Source organism: Lonchura striata, chromosome Z (assembly GCF_050655825.1).
Source record: "Lonchura striata isolate lonStrDom1 chromosome Z, ASM5065582v1, whole genome shotgun sequence".
Taxonomy (NCBI): Eukaryota; Metazoa; Chordata; class Aves; order Passeriformes; family Estrildidae; genus Lonchura; species Lonchura striata.
The window spans coordinates 85,723,056-85,747,279 of record NC_140740.1 but is presented as its reverse complement, the minus strand read 5'-3'; the positions used below and the strand labels follow the sequence as shown (position 1 = coordinate 85,747,279).

The window sequence follows — 24,224 nt, the reverse complement described above, 5'->3', positions numbered from 1 at the left end:
CCTTGCAATGCATCTTCTGCTGAAAATTTCTGGCCTTTAAATTTTGCAGCAAAAGCTTCCTCCCCATCGCAGACAGACCAACACATTCATAAGGCACCCAAGAACATACTGCACATCCAAGGAGGTCAGGGTGAAATCTCTTTTCTCTACAAGCCACCAGAAATGCAACGTTTCCAAAAACAGGTTTGAGCTGCTGAGCTCAGGCCCAGCCTGCCTGGTCCAGGGTCCATGTGCACCATCCTTATGGCGTAAATTCTCTTATCATAAAAGGAATAAATTGAACAGTGAGAAGAAACCATCATGGGCTGACGGCATCATGCCTTCCTTGGCACCTGCAGGCAGGATGGGGCAGCCTGCACCTTTGCTAGGTTTCACTGGAAAAATCACCTGGAGGGACTTTCTAAGTCAAAGTGTTGCTAGATCAGCAAATTAGGAGCCTTCCACGTCTTCTTCATGATTCATGTGTTGCCCCAGACCAGCCTCTCACCCTCTGGAGGCACCTCCCCACTGTCCCCCACAGCCATCCTCTCCCTTGGGATGCTCCAGCACGGAGCCACGAGGGGATCCTGGAGCACCCTGGGGATCCCTGAGCACACCCTACCTCTCTGAAGACATTCCCCATCCCTCGACGGCACTGTGCCACTTACACCAAGCATGGGACAGAGCAGCTCCTCCACACTGCACACCTAGGAACGCTGGGTAGCATATTCAGCTAGTTAGAAGCCAGGCTCAAACTTCTATTTTTGGCTTTTTCTATTTTTCCCTCTTCTTTTTTCCTTTGTTTTTTTTTTTTTGCTATACGCTGCTTGTCTTCTCTTTACCAGTCTCCAAAAAACATCAAACCTTCATTTCTCCCTTGCTCTGTACATTATTAGGCCCAACTATAACAGGCCTGGATTTAAATGTATAATTACAACCATGACAGTAATAACAATAAAGCACTCCTTCAATGGAAAAAAAAATTATTACAAAAAAAAAGTTAAATTATTATAGTGGCTGAGGAATAACGGCGACTTGAACAGCAAGAGCCACAAAATCCCCTGTTTTTAGAGCCCCCAGCTCAAAGGACACATTTCTCAATCCACCGAGGAGGTTACTGGCAAGATGACGGTGGCTACGTTAACTTCTGCAGTGGCTTCAGGACTCCTTTAAAACACTCCTTCTGCTTCAGTATCTTCACATAAACTGTTACCCAGCTCGCGGGTAGGCGCTGCTCTCCCCGTCCCCGAGCTGCTCACAACTGTCCGTCCAACAATACAATACGATAGAAGAAATTACGAGCGCTCGAGGAAAAGCAAACCCAGTGCAAATAAGAAAGTCGTCCCGCTCTCCAATCTGCCTCTGAAGGGGTGGCGGGTAGGTGGGGGAACACACAGAAAGTCGAAAACAAGAGAAGGAGGGGGGGACCTAACGCAAGCCCCGCTTGACAAAAGCCATCAATTATGAGCGTCTGGTGTAGTGTGTGCCTGGCTTTGTCCTCCCGAGACATCTGCTGCGTGCTGTCTCCTGCCAGTTGGCCAGGGCAAGGCAGGAGGACGGCGTGAAAACAATACTAGCCCCCACTTAGATTATTTTTTTTTTTCCCCTCCTTTTCCAAATTCTCTGTCTTCTTTCGAAAGCCAAACAATAACCCGGCGGGATGCGCTGCTGCTGCTTGAGCAATGAGTTCAGAAAAAGAAACCCCTAAAACAAAACCACGGCAGGGAGGAGGGGTGGCACTTGGCGACGCGGCTGAAAAAGAAACATGCTGCTCCCTCCCCACCCCATGAACGTATTCTCGAGCATGCTGGGGGTTTGGTCTGCTGGGGGATTTAAATCAGAAAAGCTCTTGCCGGGTCCCGTCAAGGCGCACGTCTTCTTCTCGTCCCTCACCACCCCACCTTGCCCTGCCCCTCAAGCCGTCAGTTTTTGGATGGTCTTGTTGTAGTACTGCGTGATGGTGGGCGTCAGGGGGTTCCAGTTGTTGGCGTGCAGCTCGATGACCTCCAGCAGCAGGGATCTGGTCAGCATGGACTCGGAGGGACACAGCATCTTGTCGCGTGCTATCGCCAGCAGCTCCGTCATCATCTCAGGCAGCTGCTCCTCCAGCAGCCGGCCAGTGCTCTGCAGCTGTCGGGAGAAGAAGGGGTCAACCATGGATTACTGATCCTTGTGGGTCCCTTCTAGCTAGGATTCTATCACTCTATGATGTTAAAACACCCCTCCAGCTTTTTACAGACACCTCCCGTCCCTTCGATTCTGCTCGGCCTGGTGCAGGCGAGGTTAAAGGCGTCATGGCTTTTGAAAACCAAAACCACCCAGCAGCAGGCTCCAAGTGCTGAACATGAAGGGTGAGGTTTTCAAAAGCATCCGCACCAGGCTGCTGGAGGAGTGAATGGTTCAGCTCCCACTGACTTCAAAGGCAGCAGCGACGGATTGCTTTTGAAAAGAAAAAAAAAATCCCACCTAAAAATCATGCTATTGTCAAAACAAAGTGCAGGCTGTGATGTGGTATTCCTGCCTTCTACCTGGCCCTTCATTTACTCGCTGATTCAGAGCTCCCAGTGACTCCCAGTCATTAGGTGGAATAAGCAGAACGCGCCTGTGTGCATAACAAATCCTGCCCTGCCGAGATCTGCATTTATACCTGTCGTGCTGCTTTGCTGGAGGCAGACAAGGGCTTTTTCTAAAACAATTACTCCTTGGAGAGCCTCCATCGTGTAGCACAAACCCTAGGTGGTTCCACAGAGAAGGTCCAAGTTTGGGGTGGACAGTGATGAGTCTGTGGGAGGCTCCCTAAAGCAGAGTTCCCCAAAGTCCTCACCTTAAAAATCAAATCCGCCTCCTCATCTGCTTTGCTGAATTGTAACTATTCAGGCTGCAACTTCAACTGCGCTCTGCATGAAAAGGATCTGTCTCCATGGGCGCATCACTTCCCCAAAAAAAAGTAACCAATAGAACTCTGCTGTATTTCACAGAGTCATAGAATCAGGTTGAAAGAAACCCCCAAGGTCATTGAGTCAAACTTGAGACTGATCACCATCTTGTCAACCTGACCAGAGCACTGAGTGCCACGTTGTTTCCTTCTCTGCAAAACTGCTCCTTGAGCACAGACAGTCATGGGGCAGCTTTTGCTCCCTTACAGCTTTTTTTTGTTTCTGTGATTAAAACCCCAATGAAGGGTGAGATGTGAAGGAACCAGGATGATGTAATATTGTGATGGGACCCCAGGTACCAAACTGGTACCAAACTGGTACCTGGGGTTCCATCACATTGACATGCATCAGGAGCCCAGTGACAGAGTCTCAAGGGCTCTTATCTCACAGTGGTCTTCTACCTAAACTGTTCTTGTGAGGCCCCACCTGGGATCGTGAATCCAGCTCTGGGGTCCTGGGAACAGCAAGGGCATTGACCTACTGGAGCGAGGCAGGAGGCCACGGAGCTGCTGCCAGGCTGGAGCCCCTCTGCTCTGGAGCCAGCCTGGCAGAGCTGGGGCTGTTCCCCTGCACAAGAGAAGCTCCAGGGAGAGCTCAGAGCCCCTGCCAGGGCCTCAAGGGGCTCCAGGAGAGCTGCACAGGGACTGGGGACAAGGCAGGCAGGGACAGCACACAGGGAATGGCTCCCACTGCCAGAGGGCAGGCACAGATGGGAGATTGGGAATTAGGAATTGCTGGCTGGGAGGGTGGGCAGGCCCTGGCACAGGGTGCCCAGAGCAGCTGTGGCTGTCCCTGGATCCCTGGAAGTGTCCCAGGCCAGGCTGGACAGGGCTTGGAGCAACCTGGGACAGTGGAAAATGTTCATGATCATTGCAGACAGATTGGACTAAATAACCTTGAAGGGTCCCTTTCAATCCAAACCATTTGACCACTCCAAAATGCAGAGAGGCCACGCAGCTGGAAACATCCAACAGCTGTTTGTCACATACATGGGCAAGGATGGAAGGGGCAAAGCAATGAGATCAGGGCAGGTGTAGAGGTGCTTCCCTACCTCCATGGAGCAGCAAAGCACGGCATCCTCCTTCACATCCTGAGATTGCAACAACTGCAAAAGAGAGAAGAGACAAACAGTGAGAAATGCACAATCGTCCTGCTCCTCCTCCTCCCTTATGACTTTTCTTCTATGTCTTTGTCCAGCTTGTCTTTTGACACTTCCAGGAGGAAAAGACACAAAACCAGGAGGGGAGAAAATATATTGTCCACACAAAAGTTTAGAGTAAGCAGTGACAAAACGTGGGGTAAAATTTAGATTAACAACTTTCATAACAGATTTTGTTTAGGTTAGATTGCTTCTTCTATCCCGTGGCAGGCAGTGAGGAAACACTCGTCTCACACATACAGGGAGTAAGTGCAGCCGTCAGCCAACAACACTGGAGCAAAAACCTAGGAGTGGTTGTTTGGAAAGGAAGGGCTCTGCCACCCACCCCTGAACCTCTCCATCCCTGTGGGGACACTTCTGACAGCCACAAAACTGCCTGAGCTGCATCCAGTTCACTGTAATTAATATGGCTCCTTCTAGGCTGGTTACACAAGGGCAAGGGGTGCCAGCGAAACTATGGAATCTCAGGTGCACCAACTCCAACCCTGCTCTGCTCTCCATGAACTCTGTGTTACAAACACGAGTCTGCAAGCAGAAGCAGCTTTCAGAAAACACCCAAAATGTTGCTGGGCAATGGTGCAGGAAGATGCTCATCTCTCTTGGTTCAGACTCAGGGTGTGCAATGAGGGTCAACAGCTCTGCCTGACAATGGCAAGGTGTAGGAGCTCAGCATGTCTCATCCCACAAACGCTGAAACCACACACAAGGACCCTCAAAATGGGACCAAAAAGATGTATTTTTCTTTGTTCTCATCTTTATGATAATTACACGTACCAGGAACACTTGAAGCTATAGCCACTTCCATCCCATCACTTTCGAATGAACAAGCCCTAATGGCCCTGAGCTAATCCCTGTGTGCAGTAGCCACTGAGTAAAAGGAAAAAAGATAGGAAAACTGATTTTACTACCATCTGACATTCATTAGAGAGAAGCAGACTTTTTAAAAGCAGTTGAACTGATTAAAACTGCCGATATAGAAATTGCTCATTGTAACTTAATGTTACTCCGAAGTCAAATCCATTAGTTAAAATCAGAATTGTGACTCTAGGCCTTACCGTCTTTCTTTCCCATTCTTATTTTTCCACATTTCCTTTCCTCTACAAATAAATGTCTGTTTGCCAGCTCCATGTTGGTTGAAAAATAGACATGGGAAAGAAAAGGTAATGCAAGGAACTACCACTTCTCTCAGAGTTTTGTCTTCTGTTTTTGGCAGACAGCAGATTCTTTGCTTTGAAGATGGTGTTCACAGCATCTCACTGAGCACGCTGTCCCTCTTGTTAACCAAAGCTTCAGCCAGGGTTTTCAAATCATGCAACAGGCTTTTTCCACCCCCACCCCCCACCCCAGTTTATCTTCCTGCAAAGTTGTTTGGAAGATGTTAGTTAAGCCCAAGCCACATGCTCTGAGATAAGTTCTCACAAACAGTTCAGATTCTTCACAAGAAAATGAGATTATTTTAAACCCAACACCAACAATGAAAAAAAAAAACAGTTAGGGAAAAATATAAACAGGCAGTAGTCCAGATATTCCCTCCTGGGGTATTTAGCTCATGAGCATGGCATGAAGCAGGGCTGCAAATAAAGAAACAGACAATACCTTTTAACAACATCTTTCTTATTTTTGGTATTTTTTAGTAAAGAATATAACATGAAAATTAAAGCATGAAAGCAGAATTAGGACTGACTCAAGTCCTTCCTCTGCAATGGTCTCCTCAGTGATCCTGCTCCCTGCCCAGGATATGTGCTCACAGAAATGCTGCAACTTCACTAGCCCCAGCTTCCCACACACTGGGTTGGGACATGCTTCCCTACCCCAAAAGGTGTTTGTGAGGATGAACATGCCCCTGTCAAGTGCTCAGATACTTGGCTAATGAGGAACAGTCTCACCTACCTATGATGAAACAGAGAACACATCCTACCCCCAGCCCTGGGCACGCACCCACCAATTTCACGCTGCCCTTGTGGACACTTGATCATCATCTGATGTGACTGGGCTGAACGAGGAGAGTGTGTGTGCTCCAGTGCGCCCATCAGGGTGCCATGTGCTCCACCTTGTCCATGGAGACACCATGTGCTCCACCTTGTCCATCCAGGTACCACGCACTGCACCTCATCCACCCAGGATCCACCAGCTCCGTTGCTCCAGAGGCATCATGTGCTCCACCATCCCTCCAAGGCACCATGTACCCCACCTTGTCCATCCAGGTAGCACATGCTCCACTGCTCCAGCAGGCTACCAAGAGGTATCAGTTTGAGGCACTACAGGTGAGCCTCTGCCTGAGACAGGTAGGCTGGGCAGGCCCACAGCCTGCCCACCAAGCCCAGGCACATCCCACATCCCAGATGTCCACGAGGGACAGCCCAGCAGTGAGATCTGAACCAGAGTCCAAATCCATGGCCACAGATGGCTGCCAGCCACTTGCATCAGTGCAAGGGACTGAAGCCTGGGGGATCAGAACCAAGTCACTGTCTCTCTGTTTCTGGCTGACCACATTTGCAGCATGCTAGGGTGTAGGCAGTATCTGCTTCCAACCTTGCATGACACAGCAGGAGGAAATCAGGGAGCCTGGCGTGGGCACTGAACCTTGCTGACTGCAAGGACTGTGCTGCTTGGGGGCCCATCATGGATGTCCTCACCCATCAATGACAACTTGCATGTATTTCTCAAAGGGTATTTCATCCCCACTGATGGTGCCCCATGTGAGCACCAGACACTAGAAGCATAGGGATAATTCCTTCAGCTAGAGCACAATGTTTCCCAAAGTTCCAACACTCTGTGACGCCCGAGTCAAACCTGACCAGGGCTGAAAAAAAAAGTAAAAGTGAAAATGTTTTGAGAGCTCCAGGGAAATCACAGCCCCAAAGTCCCGGCACTCGTGTGACCACCCAGCCAATTGCATTCACTGTTTGCAATCTAATTCATATTTACTTGAAATATTTTAAGGTAAACACTCTCTATATCCATTAAATTAGCACTCCCACATTGGAATTATTATTTATTTAACTATTTATAGCTGCTCCTCCCTGCTGTGTGCCTCTGCCCAACTCCCACTGTGGGCACCATCCCATCCCTCTCCACCAGGTTCCCACAGGGTTCAAACAGTTGGTGGATGTGGACGAGGGATCTGAAAGAGGAGCATGAGGCAGACAACAGGGCAGGTGAGCTGGGACTCACGCGCTCCTCAGTTTAACCTGTAATCATCCCCTGGAGGCTGGGGCTGTCTGCGAGAAAAACTTCCCTTTGCTCTCCAGCCGGTTTCCCCTGTATCGGGCGAAGCTGGGCAATGAAAGCAGCAGTTCCTGCTGGAAAGCAGACAAAGAGTCTGCCTGATTTCCTAAGAGAGGAGGCTGCATGCCAGAATCTGCCCGGCCGGTCATATAATACCCAGCCTCAGTTGCGAAAGGCTTCTCACTTTTTGTTTCTGGTGCTGGACTTGCTGCCTCGCAGACTGGTGTGAGATATCAGGCGCCTTCTCATTCAAATTTCTATGTCACTCGGAGAGATGAGCACTGGGCAAGGTCCTCTGCAGAGCCAGCATGCCCAGGTGGGCTCTGCGTGCTGGACATTTGCATAAGCAACCCAAACTAAGTTTTAGGGTCTGCTCCTGGAAGTGCTGTGTGTTGTGGTGAGTTGCAGTGCCTTGCAAGGCAACTCTTGAGCACAACTGGTATCCATGACGTGCTCTTGGAACCCATCTCCCCCAGCCTCCATGGCCCCAGAGCCTTCTCTTCACGTCTCTGCACAGATAAGCATCATAAACTACACAAGGTGGACATGCAGCCGTGGCTGAAGGACCAAAGGACCCCTAAAAATTCAGCTATGTCTCACCACAGACAGAGCCAGCTTGGTCCTCCTGGACAGCAATAGATGCATGTGTGTGGGGTGCAGGCCACCAAGAGCAAACCAAAAAGCGAACACAATGGGACTCACCCCAAATATTTGGGTTTATTATCTGCTTTCTGAGATCACCTGGCCTGCTGAGAAGCTGAAGTGCTTACTTGGTATTCTCAGGGGTGCCCACACCACGAGGAGGACAGGAGAACCCGTCCCACCACCCCTTATCACTAAACCACACAGGTTTAATTGTGTTCTTCAGCAACTCTCCCCAGGATATGAGCTGGGAGCAGCCCAACGCACGCACTACCCTTTCCAGATGCAAGGATGCTTCTCCTGCAAGGCACAGCGATAATTACTGTGTACGATATCGCTTGCAAAATGACACATAAGCAATGCTGGCCACTAACTACCCCTTAGCATGCAGTGTTTTATGACGCTTTGGTGATGACTCCAGCGTGAAAGCACAAGAAACCTGGAAAATATCCACCCAGAGCCATGGAGAGGCTGGGATGAGACCCAGGGAAAGCCGGGCTGACCGCAGCCCACGCGCCGCTCCCTGACGGGCATCTCGGGGTGATGTGTCCGGTGGCAACACGCACGGACAGCCAGGCAGCCTCGCGCCTGAGGCTGCCCACAGGTATGCTTTTCATCCACACCTGGGTCACCAGGAGGTGCCTCACAGTATTCCCCCATCCCAGGGACTGTGGAGCATGACCTCAGGGGAACCAGCGTGCTGCAAACACATGGCCCAGGTGCAGCAATCGGCTTGCTGGTGTGGAGCAAGGCCACGGGGGAAAATGGAGACACATTTCCATGAGGAAGTGGAAGATCAGTTATTTGTGCCACTCGGAGCTTAAGCAGAGTGGACGTACTGTATTGGAAGTGCTGGAGAGATGGTGCTTCCCAGTGCTGGTTTTAAGTAGAAAGGGCCTTGGGAAGGGCCATGATAGACTTGGTCCTCTGACAGATGGATCTGTTCCAGCTCTGTGGTTGGGACCATCATGGACACCCCCTTATGAAGGGAGCTTATCAGAAAGACAAGGATTAAGTTTTTAGTAGGGACTGTAGCGACAGGATAAGGGGTGATAATTTTCATCTAAAAAAGGGGAGATTCAGACTAATAGATGAAAGAAGTTGTTTACAATGAGAGTGGTGAGACCCTGGTACAGGTTTCCCAGAGAAGCTGTGGCTGGCCCATCCCTGGAAGTGTCCTAGGCCAGGGTGGATGGGGCTTGGAGTAACCTGGGCTAGTGGAAGGTGTCCCTGCCCACGGCAGGGGATGGAATGCGATGAGCTTTAAAGGTTTCTTCCACACCAATGCATTCTGTGGTTCTGTGATCATCCCCTACATCTGACAGTGCAGTTCAGGTGCTAACACAGCTCTGCAGGCAGTCTTAGTGCTCTAATGGACCACAGCTGGAGATGTCTTGCTCCCAAAACCTCCTGGAATCCCCACAATCTGCTAGGTGGGTCCTCCTGGGTGCACAGGCCAATTCTGCTTCACAAGCTCTCTGCAGACAGACATCAATAGCAATTTTCTGCCTTTCCAGCAGCCCCTTATTGACCTGCTGTCACAAGTCTTTAAGGAAGATGCCTGAGATAAGATCCATGGGACTGCATGGCTCTGCATGGGGAGAGTTACACATTTCTCTGAAACACAGGCAATGGTACAGCTCCCCTTGTTCTCTGGTCACAGGGCACAGGGTGGTGAAAACAGCTGGGACTTGGGAAAATGCAAAGTACAAACAAGGCTGTGGGGATGAGTGATTGCAAAATGCTCCACAACAGGGCCACTTTCAGGATTTCTACAATTTGCTAGCATCAGATGTATCAGTTCCTTGACCCAGGACATCAGAAGGTCAGCTGAGCTCATCTGGTGCCCACCAACAAGCTGCGCCAGTACCACCCCTTCTAAAGGGGTACCAAGTACCCCTCTGGAAGTGAGGGAAGTTGAATGAGACTGACTTTCTCTGTAAGAGAAACAAGTGAGCACATGGAAACCGACTTCTAGGCATAGGTGAAATCTTTTCTGTTCACCCATTTGATGCTGAGGTTGCCCAAACACAAAGTCTTGGGGAAAACCTTTCCCTTACGGAGCTGCCTGTACTGACCTCTGTACAAGGCACAGGCTCTGCCATGCTCCAAAATGTGATTTTTTTGAATTGAAAAACACAGCTGAGCTGTGAGAGGCACTCTGTGTCCAGCTGCTTACACTAGCAGTGGTGCTCCTCTCCCCATTTCCTTCTGCTCACACTTCTCTGGGGATCTGGGAAGTCTTCAAGGCTACAGAAGATGCACAAGGTGCCACCAGATTATGTGTCTCATGGAGAGAACCCTCTTCTCAGCTGCCTGACTGGGATGTTGTGGTCTCAGCCTGGTGAGAATGTCTGACAGCAGCTCCTGCTGCTGCATTAGGAAGAGTTCACCAGCACAGGCCACTGCTGATCTCACTAGCAGCTGCCCAGATGAAGTGGTGCAGGGGAAAAAGTGCTCTGTGCTGAACTGCTTGTCCCAGCATGGCTGCAGCAGAGCCATGTCCATAGCAGACATTTTCTCTAACATACTTTGGACAACCTAAATGAGTTTTGGTGGCACCAGCTCCTTTTACACTGATGTCCTCGCCTCAGCTCAGGAGGAGATTTCTGTTCTCCTATTACACAACCAGGACTCCCTGGGAGGATGGCAAGAAGAGATTAGTTTGTTTATTGCATTGAGTAAACCAAAATGTTGGTTATCCTCCTTGTCAGGCTCCTGAGGAACTCAGAGATACTTAACAGCAAATTGAATTAAGGCCAGAGGAACAAAATCCTGTACCCAGTCGTGGGAAACTCCTCCTACTCCTTTCCACTGTAGGCAAGGGAAACCATGAAACATGACACTCTCTCTCCCCGGATCTGGAACGGCAGAAGAAATTCCTGAGAAGATGGAAACCATTAAGAGGCAATTACTGGAGACAATGATGAAGAAAATCTGGTCACTCATCAACCCAGACGCTGCAATCCAACAGTAGCCTGGTGGTTACACATCCCCTGGCTGGAGGTGGACCTCCAGGATTTGAAGGTGAGCAGGACAGACGACCAGAGCCACCCGGTCTGGGTGCACGGGGAGTTCAAGCCACCCAGACGACTGGCTTCATCCTGCCCGTCCGAAGACATAATAACCCTGGGAGAGGAGGATGTGATCTCATCCCAAGGGTCCCGGGGAAACACAAAACATGGAAAGAAACAGCGGCGAGACCATGGTGCTTGATTGCAGAGGGCTCCACCCTGGCTGGCCGGAGGCTCTGCGCTTTCCTGGCTCTGCAGAGGCAGCAGGCGCGCAGCGGCAGACGCAAATAGTTGTGTTTACATCCCATTGAAAGAGTTTTTGGGAACTAACAATGCCTGGTATGGAGGGCGAGGGAGAAAAACAAAGCCACGCGAGGAGGAGGGACCATCCTGTCAGATGGTATCTGACTTCACTTCTTTATCTGCACAAATTACTTCCTCTGACTACTCCAGGGGTCCCAGAGAGACGAGGGTGGCATTTTCCCTCCTCTATTTAAGCTACAACATCACGGTTTCAGTGCTGGAACTAAACGAGTCCTGTGGATTCCCAAGAATGTTCCTGCACATATAATACTCAACAAGGCAGATGGGCTAACAGGCACTGGACAGCCCTCCCTGGTTTGGCCTGTCTTCACCTGCTCCTCAAATAACACCTAACCTCCACCTAAATAATGCCCTCTGATCAAAATATCCAGGATTAAAGGAAATCTGTTGTTTTCCACACAAGCTGCATTCATAGGAGTGTTTTTGCCAGCACAGCTATGGGGGTCTGGGGGCGTGGGAGCTTTTTGCATGGCTAATTATTTTTTTTATGTATGGCAGGTTAAAGGAACATCCATCCCTTCCCTGTGTGGTCCTAGAGACAGGCATCCACCCTTGCTCTCTGCAGACTCTGCTCCTGCACTCTGCTTCCTGTCATGGCTCTGGAAGTCCATATCCCCTTTATATCCACATGCCCCACTTGCTCCAAATCCCAGACCTTCCTCCCAGATTTTCCATGTCTTCCACCCACATCTCCTGGACTCTCAAGACAATTCCCCACTTGTTCTCATTTCTCCTTCCTCCCTGTGTTCCTGAGTCCCAGTCCCCCATTTTCACTCCTCTGAAATCCCTTCCCTCCCATACTCACATTCCTCATTCCTCCTCCATCCTTTCACCACACAAAACACTTCCCAATTTGTCCCAGTCCCACTGGACTGGAGACCAAATATTTCATTTTTCTGTGGAACCACATAGGGGGGGACCAGAAGGGGACTTCTCTGAGGATGTGAGCCCCATTCTTCATAGAAGACGTATTTTCTCTGTTCAGATCTGGCCTCATGGAGCTTCCTGAGTGGGAGTGTGGTATGGGGTCAAGATCTAAGCCCCTAGGAGCCTTTGCTCATTTGATAAAGCAAAAATTCTGTTTCACTCTCTGACTTGGAGAGTAATATTAAAAATCCTAGCATCTCATTATACTGTCAAAGACCCTTTTTCCAACTCAAAAGGCTGATGCTTAAAAAGTGAGAGTGATTAACAAAACACAACCCACGTTAAAAGATACAATTTTCTTTTCCAAAGAGCACCACCCTCCTCTCTCATCCGATTGCAGCCGGGAAGGTTTTCCTTTTTCTTCCTCTGAAGGAGACAGTGAAAAGGCAGTGCCCTCCTGAAGTTCAGACGTTAATTACTGCGTTAGAATATTTTGCTAAATTACGCAGCATGGCCCCAGGAGATAACAGGCACTAAGAGAAGGGAGGGGAGTGGATACCCGTCTACACGCTGCACCGCAGACTCAGACGTAGGGGGAAGGCAATTAGACAGGGAGTATTTATCCTCCCTGCACCACCCCGAGGCTTTCAGTCAGCAGCGTGTACCAAGGCAGGGAAGCGATGGGAGCGTGCCAAGATTTTAAACGATGCTGAAATGGGACTGTCTCTGCCAACCAGACTGGAGGTAGGAGACAACTCCTGCAGAGAAGCAACTGTCCTGCCTGCTGCCAGCCTGCTGGGTCTGTTCCCTGCTGATTCACAGCGCCTGGGAGCTGCCCTCGGTCCTCGGGGTTTGTATTAACACCCTAAAACCATCTGTCTTGGGCCAGGTCAATGACTGCATCCCTCTAAAGGGGATGGATACCCCTGGGGTACACAGCCTCAGAAGCAATGACCCCCTCAAGCTGGAGGGGTCTCTGTGAATTGGTCCTGCTGCCTCCTGCGCAAAGTTTTGCAGTTTAATTAGCCTTTCTGTGATGAGCTGCTTCCTGGAGCTTGCTCTGAACCTGCCCCAACAGCCCTGTCGAAAGCTCAGAGTGGGATGGTGCCAAGGCACCTCCCTGTCACCCCTTATATCCAGTCCCTTTGTATCCAAGCCAGGACAACCAGATGTAAAAAAATGGGTTGGATGGCTGGGCTCAGAGTGTTTTAGCCATTGGGTTCCAACCCAACTCTGCCTGAAGGCCAGGAATGGTAACAACTACCAAGCTGTTATCCCAGGACCTACCCTATTTAGCATCCTAATCCGTGACCTGGAGGAGGCAAAGAGCGTAATCTCATGAAGTTTGAAAGTTGACAGCAAGTTTGGAATGTACTGAAATGTATTCAAGGAGCTGCCAATGAGAGGGATCTCAGCGGGGTGAAGCAGAATGTCAGGAGGAAACCCAAAACTTTCAACAAAAGATCAGCCCTGTGCAGGAGAAGAGCACAATGACGTGGGTGAGGAGTGGGATAGGGTTATTATGGGGAGTGAGAGGGGGCAGAGCCCTCCCTGTGTTCCCTGCCCTGTGTGGGACACAGCTGGCGAGGTGCCTCGAGAGACCACGGTGCCATTATTGCCACATGGCACCACCTTGAGCCTGAGTCCCTAGAGCCAGTTTTTCCACCTCCCTGCTCTGCTGCCATAGGCAACTGCTCATGTTGCCTGGCTGCTAAATGGCATTGTAAGAACAAACAAATGCATCCAAAGCGGCACTTGGCACCAACCACCTGGGCTGGAAGTGGCTGCTCCTGGCAGGGGGCTGGCACCTCCCAGCCCCAGGGGCACCTCCTGGGTTGGTGTCCCAACAACAACCACTGAGGATGAGACAGGAGGCAAACCTACCAGGAACACCCATCAACAGCTGTGATCCCTCATCCCTGCAGACCTCAGATGTCACCTAAAACTGGGCTGGGCCCCTCAGGATCCAGTCCTAATGTTCCCCGTCCCCAGCAGCACCAGGGGATGGAACTGGGAGGGCACTGAGCTGACTCACACAGAGACATGGGAGCACAGAGCTGGATGAGGGACAACCAGCTCCAGCCGTGCTTAGGGAAAAGCCAGGGAAGGCAAAAGTGGTGACAATCAGTGAACAATAGATGGCAAATAATGTTATTTATTATCTCCACATCTTCAGTAGCCACGGGGCACTTCTTGCACTGTGCACAGGCTGTGATGGTTCAACTGACATTTGCTGCTCTCCCTCGCCTTAACCACCCATTTTGTCTATTTTGTTGACTCTGCCAAAGGCCACAAAAAAGAAGAAACATGGCCAGGCTGCAAGAACCGAAGTCCCTTGGTTCTTCTCTTGGTTTTAGTTGGTTTTGGGGGACATGCAACATGAAGCATTGTTGCAGCATGGCTCAGCATGGTCCTTGGTATTTGGAAATGGGGCAGAGGCTTTGGAGCAGGAAAGAAGTCAGCATGTTCACTTCTCACATCCTGGAGGGAGATGTTCAGGGACAAATTTAGAGTGGTTTTGTGAAATAAAGCAAGGCCATAGTCAAGAGGGCTTATAGGGCTGGAAGGAGAGAGTGGGGCATCACTCTTGCTTAAGACCATCATGCATAAGAGACAGAAGAACTTTCTAATACTGCTAAAAGTGTTTTCACCAGATAAAAGGCTCATGGAAGAATGTGGTCTTGCAAGATGCCACCACTATTCCCAAGTGAGAAGAGCCAGGTCTGGAAGCAGGGAAGGGTCAAACCCACAGTGCCCTGGCTGCAGCATAACCATCCCTGGGGAAAGCCTTTATCCCAGGAACAATGCCCTTTTCCAGCTCGCCCTCGATTCCCTGAAGCTCTGAGGGAAGAATAGGAGGAAAGCGCTTTTATTTCTATTTAACATCTCTCTTTGTTATTCTTTTCCCAGGCTTCCCAGATCTGAGGGCTGCAATAGTCCTCTCGTTCTTATCTGCAAAGGGTGCTCCCTTCTTTCCCCAGTTGTCTCCAGGTCTGATCTTTGGGCCAACCTTGGGTATCCATTGCCTTCTCCAACCTAAAATAGGCACTGTTCCACTGCATTTATCTTAGTCCAAACTATCATCCAAATGCACTGTGCTCCATTAAACCATTTTAATGAGAGCTGGACTCACCTTTTACTTCCCTTGGCAAACTCTCTCTTTGCCTAAAAACCCAACGCTGACCTCACCAGATCTCTCTGTGAGGACACACTCTCAGCCTGCACAAACCTCACCCCATACTCCTCAAAACAGTTATATAAATTAAACTTTTTCATTTGGTAGGGATTCCTAGGAGATGTCATCACAGTGTTGGATGTGTTGGCAGTCCCTTCCTTCTCCCCCCATTTCAAGTTCAGTGATGGAGGAGGATGCAGCAGAGATCCTTGGGATGGGAATTTGGCTGGACTGTGCTTGAGCCAAGGGGCACAGCTACTCCTCTGGTTTCCAAAAGGCCTCCTGGGTGAGGTGGCAGCTCTGACCCAAATTTCCTTTGCCATGGTTAAACACTCACTGCCTTGTCTGACATGGGACCTGCCTGCTTCCCTGAGGACAGTGATGGGTGCCGGGTCGATCAGCCAGCAAACCCCAGCACTTATCACTCCAGCCTCACCTGAAATGAACTTGCAATTTTTTTTCTTCCCCAGCCCACAAAACCAGCCCATCCACAGTGATCGATAAATACCACTGGCATTGTCACTCAATGCCCCAGCCATGTCCCCAGCTCTTCCCCACCCAGCACTGATGTCCTCATGGCCACCCTCACCCCCTCCCACCCAGCTAATGATGGCGTGAATAAGCTTTTATTTGGGGGAAAGGAGCTGGAGAGAGGAAGCTTTGCAGGGGGAAGGGAAGACACATTCCTGCCTCAGTCATCAGGCAATTTTTCCCTTCCTCTTGCTCACTGCCTGGCTGACCTTTGGCTGAGACTGCCAGAGCTATAAAGGAAAAGGGAAAAAGATAAAAAAAAAAAAAAAGAAGAGAAACTAAAAAGCAAGTGAGCTGAAAGGACAGGCAGAGGGAAAGATGTTATCTTGCCTCTGCTAATGATTTATGGTTTAAGGATGGGTGGATGGAGGCAGAAGGAGCCATGCAGGACTGTGGGCAGCACAGAGGAAGCTTGAGGGGAATACTCAATATGAAAGGAATTAGGGGTGAGGTGCTGAGACTCTATTTGGGGATGGATGTTCTGATCAGCAGAAGGGGAAAAAAAACATGGTAAGTGCTTCTACACCTTGTGAACATGTCCTGAGGCATGTGGGAGTCCCAAACTTTAAAGGCCATTGACACGCCCACCTCTCCTGGGACACCACCCCAATGTGGTTCATGGGGAACACCAAGGGATAAGCACCCTGTGCAGTTAGGGACTTTCCACACTCTCACAGAGCACCCAGCAGGGCCAGCCTGTGCAGATGTCCCTGTCCTCTCTGGGGTGCAGCTGGAAAAGCACACCCCCACCTCCTCGGCTGTGTCTGCAGTCCAGCCTTGGCCCTGGCATCCATCTGCCAACCAGAGCCTGGTACTGCTGATAGATTGGTGGCCCTTTCCCCCGGGCTGGCCCTGTGCAGTAGGATAGCTGGCAATGACAAAAACAGGCAGCAGAATGAAAACCCATTCCAGAGCCATGGAAGAGGGGTAAATCAAGGTCAAAGCACTGCTGAGAGAGCAGGCAAGCATTTTGGGGCAGGGGAGATCAAGCATTTTGGGGCATGGGTGTCAGAAGGGTCAGGCTCATCTATGTCAGCTAAGCTTAGAGTCTTCTTAGGATCACAAGTAGCTTGGGTTGGAAGGGACCTAAAGATCATCTTGCTATTAAAGATCATCTAGTAAAGTCATCTGTGACAAACAACACCACAGGGACAGACCTGTCCTGCTAAGGAACAGAGATGTATTTTTAAGAGCAAATTTACGCATGACATCTTGATATAATTAGTGAATCTTTTTATGGAGCTGCCCTGTAGCAAAAAATATCCTTGATATATGAAATTCATGTCCTTCCACACACCTCTAACTCTCCACCGTGTCCCCACAGAGCAGAAGGGCGACAAGAGGGACAGTGACAGCATGGCGAGGGCAGACAGGAGTGGGCAGGGAAAAGCTCTGACAGAATCAGGGCTGTGCTGTGTCACGATTACGATGGGAAGCGGATGGGCACGGGGGCTTTGCTAGACGTCAAGATCTTCCCCAGAAGGTGACACATACCTCTGTGGGCAGAGATTTTGGGGAAGTTCGGCTATTCTTAGAGTCCCTCTTCCATCTCCTCCTCTGGATATGTCTGCCTTATCATGAGGCCTGCACTCCTCACTGCTCCAGTCACCATCTGTGAGCTCTGCCCACAGTATTACCGCCCAGACAAAATGTTTATGGCGCGTTTGCATTCAGAGGAAACTTCCCATGCATGTAAAAAAATCATCACCAGCACTTTCTTTATCCTTCCCTTGCCTGAGATCTAGTGGAGAACTTATTTTACAGAGAGTTATTTATGGCCTGACAGAAGCACCACTGACAATTTGAGATTCACAGCTCCAACCCTGGGCAACAAGGAGGGTTTTTCTGAGAAAGTCTTCCACAGGCACCAGCAGGGGACAAAACCACCTTTAAAACAGAATGGAGGGAAGCCCTCTCCTCTTCTATGGAACATTAACACTTGAGTTGTCTTTTCTGTATGCACACACCAAGGTTTCTGCCACCACTCTGAGCCATAGGGAGCTGGACAATGAGCTCATCAGGAAATCAGGTGCTGAAAAATCCCCAACCCTGGTGACAGGGCTGGGTTTCTGGTGCACTGGGTTGGGTCTAAGACATTAGGGACTTCCTTTCTCTCCCTCCTTTCTCCCCTCAGTCTGTCTCATCTATTCAGGTGGCTTCACCTGCTTTAAGAAGCTGTTTAAGCTGCTTAGGTGGGGATTTTCATAACACTGGGATTTGCAAACTCCAGTGCTTGGTTTGCCATTCCAGCTTTGGTCCTTTCTAGCCACCGGACAAAGGGAGTGTGTCCTTTAATTATTGTGTTTTAACCAGCAGGAAGAGCCAAGCATGCTTGCAGATGTAAGTACTTTTGAAGTACAAGGTGTTGTCAGAGCAAACCTCTGAGAAATATGAAGCAAAGATGAAATCCCAGAATGGTTTGTGTTGGAAGGGCCTTAAAGAACCTCTGTCTAGTTCTGACACTCTGCCATGAACAGGGACACTTTCCTCTATCCCAGGTTGCTCCAAACCCCATCCAGCCTGGCCTTGGACATTTCCAGGGATGGAGCAGCCACAGACTTTCCGTGGACTATAGACCATGGGCATCTCCACAGAGCAGCCAACAGCTTGTCTCACTGGTAGGGAAGGATGAGGTGGGAAGGCATTTACCTCCCTGAGGCAGGTATAGATGGGGCAGACGAGGACTCGGAAGGGCTCCCCGGTGCTGCTCCTCATGGTGCCGAAGACCTCGCAGAGGAAGGTGATGAACCCCAGCCAGCGCTCCACATCCCGCTGCTGCAGCTCCTCCCGCATGGAGAAATCCTTCTGCAAGAGGCACAGAGACAAGAGGCTGCATCAGCAACGTGGCACCACCACAGCAGAGGCAATGGCTCTCTAGAGAGGGAATTAGGAGGAGATTGAAACTCGGGGTGGGGGGAGGACAGACAGACAGACTGACTCTTTAGTAACAGTGGGGAGATTACTCAACGCGTGCAGAGTGGCTGCAATTTCAACAGAGTAAAGCACCAGAAAGCAGGTACTGCAGAAATATCACCAACTCCTGCAATAACTGCCACAGCTTGCACCAGAGATGGTGTCTGTCCCCTGCGCCCTACTGTCCCCCACAACAGACAGGGGGTCACTTTTCCAGATCCACCACTGGGTTGGGTTTGGATGGCTTGATTTTTTGGTGAGGAGGGAAGAAACCAGCACCACCACGACTGAATAAAAGCAGCAACAGAGAGGTGAAACAAAATGCAGGGGAAATGCTGGTGGCCATGCTGGGCTTGGTGGTCCAGGTTGACCTGCCCAGCCCATTCATTGCAGTGTCTTCAACAGACCCAGTGTCTGGCCAGGAGCATACTTATGGTCTGGCTGCTCTCTGGCGTCTCACAAAATAATGGCAGAGATTGGCTCCCTGCCCGACCAGAAGATCAGGGCAGCCTGGGCTTGGCATTAAAAGGTCACCCTGCGCCTGAGCTGATGGTTGCTATGACTAAGGATTATCCCAGTGACGTGATTTATGGGTCAGCATCAGGAGGAAACACACAGGGAGATGGCTGCTTCTCCATCAGATCTCCAACTGGGAGAAAGAAGGGGTTTGTCCAAAGGCAGGATATGAAAAGGGATGCATGTGATGGAAACATGTGGCAAACAGCACAAGGCAACATAGAAAACCATACAGAAAACCTTCTAGAGGATGGCACAAGGGAGTGCATCGTGCTCAGAGTCAACAAGGCTTCCCCGGGCTCTGAGAGATGCTGCAGTGGTTCTTGCAGGACATCTCACACGACTTTTATTGTCTGTCTCCATAGTGACCTTTCCTTGATACTAAAATTTAATAGACACTAAGTAGGAGAATACTGCAGAAGAGGACAAGTTCGTTCTCCACACCATGTGTTTCCAGTGCAGGTTGCACAACCTTTGAAATCCAGCAACTAAATAAATTACCTTCTATCTTTCTCATCTCAGTTTATTCCTACTGCCTGAGACAAAGGGCTTCGCTGCTGCAAATACTCTGACCTGCAGCTGCTCTCTGCAAAGCTGGGGAGATATAAAAGCCACCACACCAAAGTTTGCCCTCTTGCCCTGGACAACACACAGGAGATCTTCCTTTTAGAACAAAGCTAAGTGAAGCAGCTGCTAAAGAAAGCCAGGCAAAAGCACTGATGACTATTTTCATGACACAACTGTATGCACAGAAGATCCAAAGCAGGAGCTATTTATATGTTTCATTACAAAAGGAAAAATAAAATGTGTATTTGCATATGCAGGAAAAAAGACTTGTAAAATAGCCGAGGCACTTATTAACCAAACAGCGATGACTAATTCCTCTCTACACCCATTTCCATAAGTCAGTTGCCCAACTGTGTCTGCGACTTCGAAGTCAACCTGCAGCCAAATCCTGTTGGGTCTCCCCAGACTCTCTGGGGGAGTTTCCAGAGTTCATCCTTTCATTAACCAGCCCATCCCTGGGCAGTGATGAGGAGTTATTTGCCAGTTCTGGTTATCACCCCAAGGTTACCTAATACCTTGTTCTGGAGCTTTCAATTGAAATTTAATGAAAAAAAAAAAAAAGGGTCAAAGAGACATTATTAATCATTAATGATAAATTAAAAACACAGGCTAGAGTATCGCATACCCCACATCTGCCCCATTCACCCATACAGTGCACAGGAAGTTTCCTTTGAACCCTGGTGCTTTCCCTGGATTCCTCTCCATCTCCTGGCACTGTCTCCCACATCTCATGCAGCATCCCAGCCATCTCCAGCCCCCAGCCCATCCTCCCTCTCCCAGCCTGAATGCCCTCCAGCACCTCCTGTCCTGTCTGGACCTGGAAGCTCCACAGTCATGTACCTGGGGAGCTGTGCTGTATTTTGGGATCCCTGGGTCATGCTGTGAATTTCCTAGCAGCTTGGGATAACTACACAGGCTCTGCAGTCCCAGATTACTAGGAAAGAATAAAAAACACTGCAGGAAACTCTCCTCCTTCCCACTCCTGCTTCAAACATGCCCTGCTCTGCACACCTGCAAGAAAGAAAACTGACTCTTCAACATTTTAAAAAAAGGTATTTTCTGTAAAAAAAACCCCAAAATGTCAAACCCACCAACCACCTGGAAATTCCATAAATCAACCAGCAAACCAAACCAAACTCATCAGGCTTGGGATAGGAGCTGGGCAGGAAGGAATTCCACCACACCATCCTTTTTTCATCCTCTGGCACCCAGTGGGTGATGCAGAGACATCAATGAACGCTGCCCCACCTTTGCAGATGGACAAGATCCTTGTAAAAGAAAGGGGTTTGTGATCCCCCCCCCCTCCTCCAGTCACAGAAAAGCTTATGCAGACCTTGAGGGACACCCATGAAGGACAGGAGAGGGGAATGGAATGTGGGATGGATGCAGAAGGCACAGCAGGCATTTCCACACAGAATGTGATGCTGCAGTGGGAATAATTTTGCTCCATTTGTGGACTCAGGTTGGGCCAAACTTTGTAAAATGAGGTGATTTGCACATATTCTGCAAAAGGACAGGAGGGACACTGGTTTCTCTGACTAAGTAGGAAGAACATATTGCCAGTGAAAGGAATTTTTCTGGACCACACTTGCCTACAGGCCAGAGTAGGAGCCCCCACAGCAGCTGGACTGGCAGTGCCAGGGGTATTCTGAAGCATCCTGAGAAATCCACATACCTCAGGATGGTAGTACTCCAGAGTCCCAGTATGCACCAGGAAGGTGGTCCATGGAGCTCTGTCCTTAAATTTGGCCTTCAGACTGCAGGTTTGACCTGTACCATGGTGTGCACTGGGTGCCACGAGTGCAGAGGTGCCTCATCTGCCTTGTGGAGTTTGAGGAGACCACTGCTGTCACTGAGGCTCACTGGGCTGCTCAGCCATGGAGTTACACGTGTGACTCACCTGCTGCAGGTCAGACATGCCCACAGCAGGCTCAGTGACCCTTTGAGAGCACTGAGAGCAGCTCCAAAGGCTGTGCAACCCAAACGGATGAACCAGAGCCAGGACGTGGGAGAGGTGTGGAAATGGCCGGCAAAGAATGAACCCCACGTCCTGTGTGCCTGGGGCACATCCGATGGAGCTGTGCCCTGACCCACAGACCTCCACACACTGATGACAAGCCTTGAGGGGGCTGAAAAGCTCTGGAACCAGACAGCCGGGTCACTGCCCTGCCCACTGAACTTTATTTGCTCTGGAAATGCCTCACGAAGTTATATAAAAATAACCTGTGGATTGGCTTGCCCCATGTTTAGGTGGTGATGTCAGGGCAGTAAGCAAATTATCTTTCATCAGTTTGGCTGTATTTTTAAACATGAATTGTATTACTAATTTGGGGGTGCTCTGGCCTGTAGATTATCTGGGTGTGTCTACTGGATGACCTTCCTTCAGTGCCTATAGTTTAAAATAAAATGTATTTATACCAGGTAGGGTTGGCCTTCCTTCTCTGCCTGGTTTGGGAGAAGAATTCATTAGGAACCCATGTGGGAAGTGGGGGGATGCCAAGGGGACCTCTAAAGAGCTCTCATATAGGACAAGTTTGGGGCATAAATCAGAAGGCTGAGCACATTCATCATGCTGGGCCTTGCCATGGGTAGGTGAGGGTGGCCTGTGCTCACACACATCACAGAGATGGCCCAGGGCTCAGCAAAACCTCTGATATCCCCTGGATCCTTTGTAAGCCTGGATGAGGAAATCCAAAATGCCTTTTTCCCAGGGGTGTTCAGTCTTGTAGCCAAGAGAAAGCCCACTCCTCATCCCCGTGTAGATGCAGCTCATGCAACACTGGACTATGACAGTGGACATGAGACCTTCCCAAGCCTAGGACCAAGCCAAAAGAACCAAGAGGAATGGCCACTCTGTAGGATAGGAGGCAAATCCATCCTCTAACATTTTTGGTGGGCAGCAGAGTCAGGTGGGATGAGAAGCAGCATTTTGCCATTGGATCTAAGCCCTCACTTCAGCTCAGACAGCTGCAGCCGAAAATTCTTCCCTTGGGAGTTTGCTGCACTTTTTTTAAGACACGTTCCAAATAACTTTTCCCCAGATCTGGGCCCACCGGCCCATGGCTGATTCTGGTAGCAGCAGGTTCAAGGGCAAAAGTTTAGTGAGGGATAAAAATGAGGGTTAATTTAAGCATCACCACCTTTTGATGGGGGAAAAAAAAGGCACATTTGGGCTTGTTGCTCTGTAAACACAGGGCTCTTCCTCTGGCAGCTCTGCTGTTTATTCAGACATTGTCAAGGAGGCAGGAAATACTGAGTCAGAAATACTGCACAAGAAGAAATATATGATGCTTAGATATCTGTGCTAAGAGCTATATAAAAAGCTGAGATAGGCTGTGCTAAATAGTTGATCTTACTGGCAATGTTCTGTGAAATGCTGGAACCCTAAATGGCTTTTTGGAAAGGGCTAAGACAAATCCAATAGGTTGGAGGAGGGAACTGGTGGGTAGAGTTTGGACAGCCACTGTCCCTTATTGCTGTCCTGGAGAAGCATAGCCTCTGCCTGCTTCCTTCCCAGACCTTCCTAGAAATGGCTCCATAAACTACATTTTGCACAGTTAACATCAACTGCAATATTCCCTGCTTAGAATTTAAAAACTGTGTGAATTTAGGTCCTGGCTTGGAGGAGGCTCTGGTGTGCAGCTTTGCTTCCTGAGGAGTATAAACCAATGAGATGAGTGGTTTGGAGCATTGGCATTTGGAAGGACTCAGGAGGTGCTGGAGAACCCTATCACAGCACTAGGGAGTGATCAAACACCTCTGTCCATGGATTTGTCTCACTGAGTTCCTCTGTACCACTCACAGCTTCATTGGGAAAGTCTCATTTCATGAACACCACTACAAAAACTCCTCTGCTGGAGGTGGTGGGACATGAAATGGGATCATCAGCTTTTCCACAGGCTCTGCTCTTCCTCCAGCCACCCACTCCTGGCCTTTCTGCATGCACCCAAGGACAGAACCTCACTGAGATCCTCTCACACCATCCCTGCCCACGCTGGAGACAAGACAGAGCAGAGTGAGGTGATGACAGGACAACCTGCTTTGAGCCTACAGCTTCCACGCAGAACCTGGAGAACAGCAGCACAGGAGACTGAGGTTTATTTCCAGCCCTGTGTGGGCTCCAATCACCTCTGTACCCTGATTTCCCATCCGGCAACAAATGGGAATGATTTGCTCATCTTCCTCTGAGAAGTGCTCTGGGGCGTGTGACTGAGACATGCGAATCATGGCAATTATTATGACTCCAACAAAGGAGCTATTGACATTTAAAGCAGATAAAGCTTTTAAATTACAGATGACACCTTGTGCCCAGCCTTGCAGAAGTTCTGGCTTCACCCAGCCATGAGGCATTTCACTCCCACAGGCTTTCATCA

At 49.7% G+C, this 24,224-nt stretch overlaps 1 protein-coding gene across 6 annotated transcripts in view; it reads right to left on the bottom strand.

The window, feature by feature from the left end:
- Positions 1-928: 928 nt before the first annotated feature.
- CTIF (cap binding complex dependent translation initiation factor) overlaps positions 929-24,224 on the bottom strand; it is a 144,538-nt gene continuing 121,242 nt past the window's right edge. For all 6 annotated transcript variants that reach the window (XM_085567185.1, XM_085567186.1, XM_021535535.3 and 3 more), the window contains 3 exons: positions 18,505-18,660; positions 3,967-4,020; positions 929-2,109 (listed from right to left, as the gene is read on the bottom strand). In XM_085567185.1, coding sequence (XP_085423311.1) covers positions 1,894-2,109; positions 3,967-4,020; positions 18,505-18,660 — 426 coding nt within the window. In that variant the 3' untranslated portion in view covers positions 929-1,893. The remainder of the gene's footprint in view (positions 2,110-3,966; positions 4,021-18,504; positions 18,661-24,224) is intronic.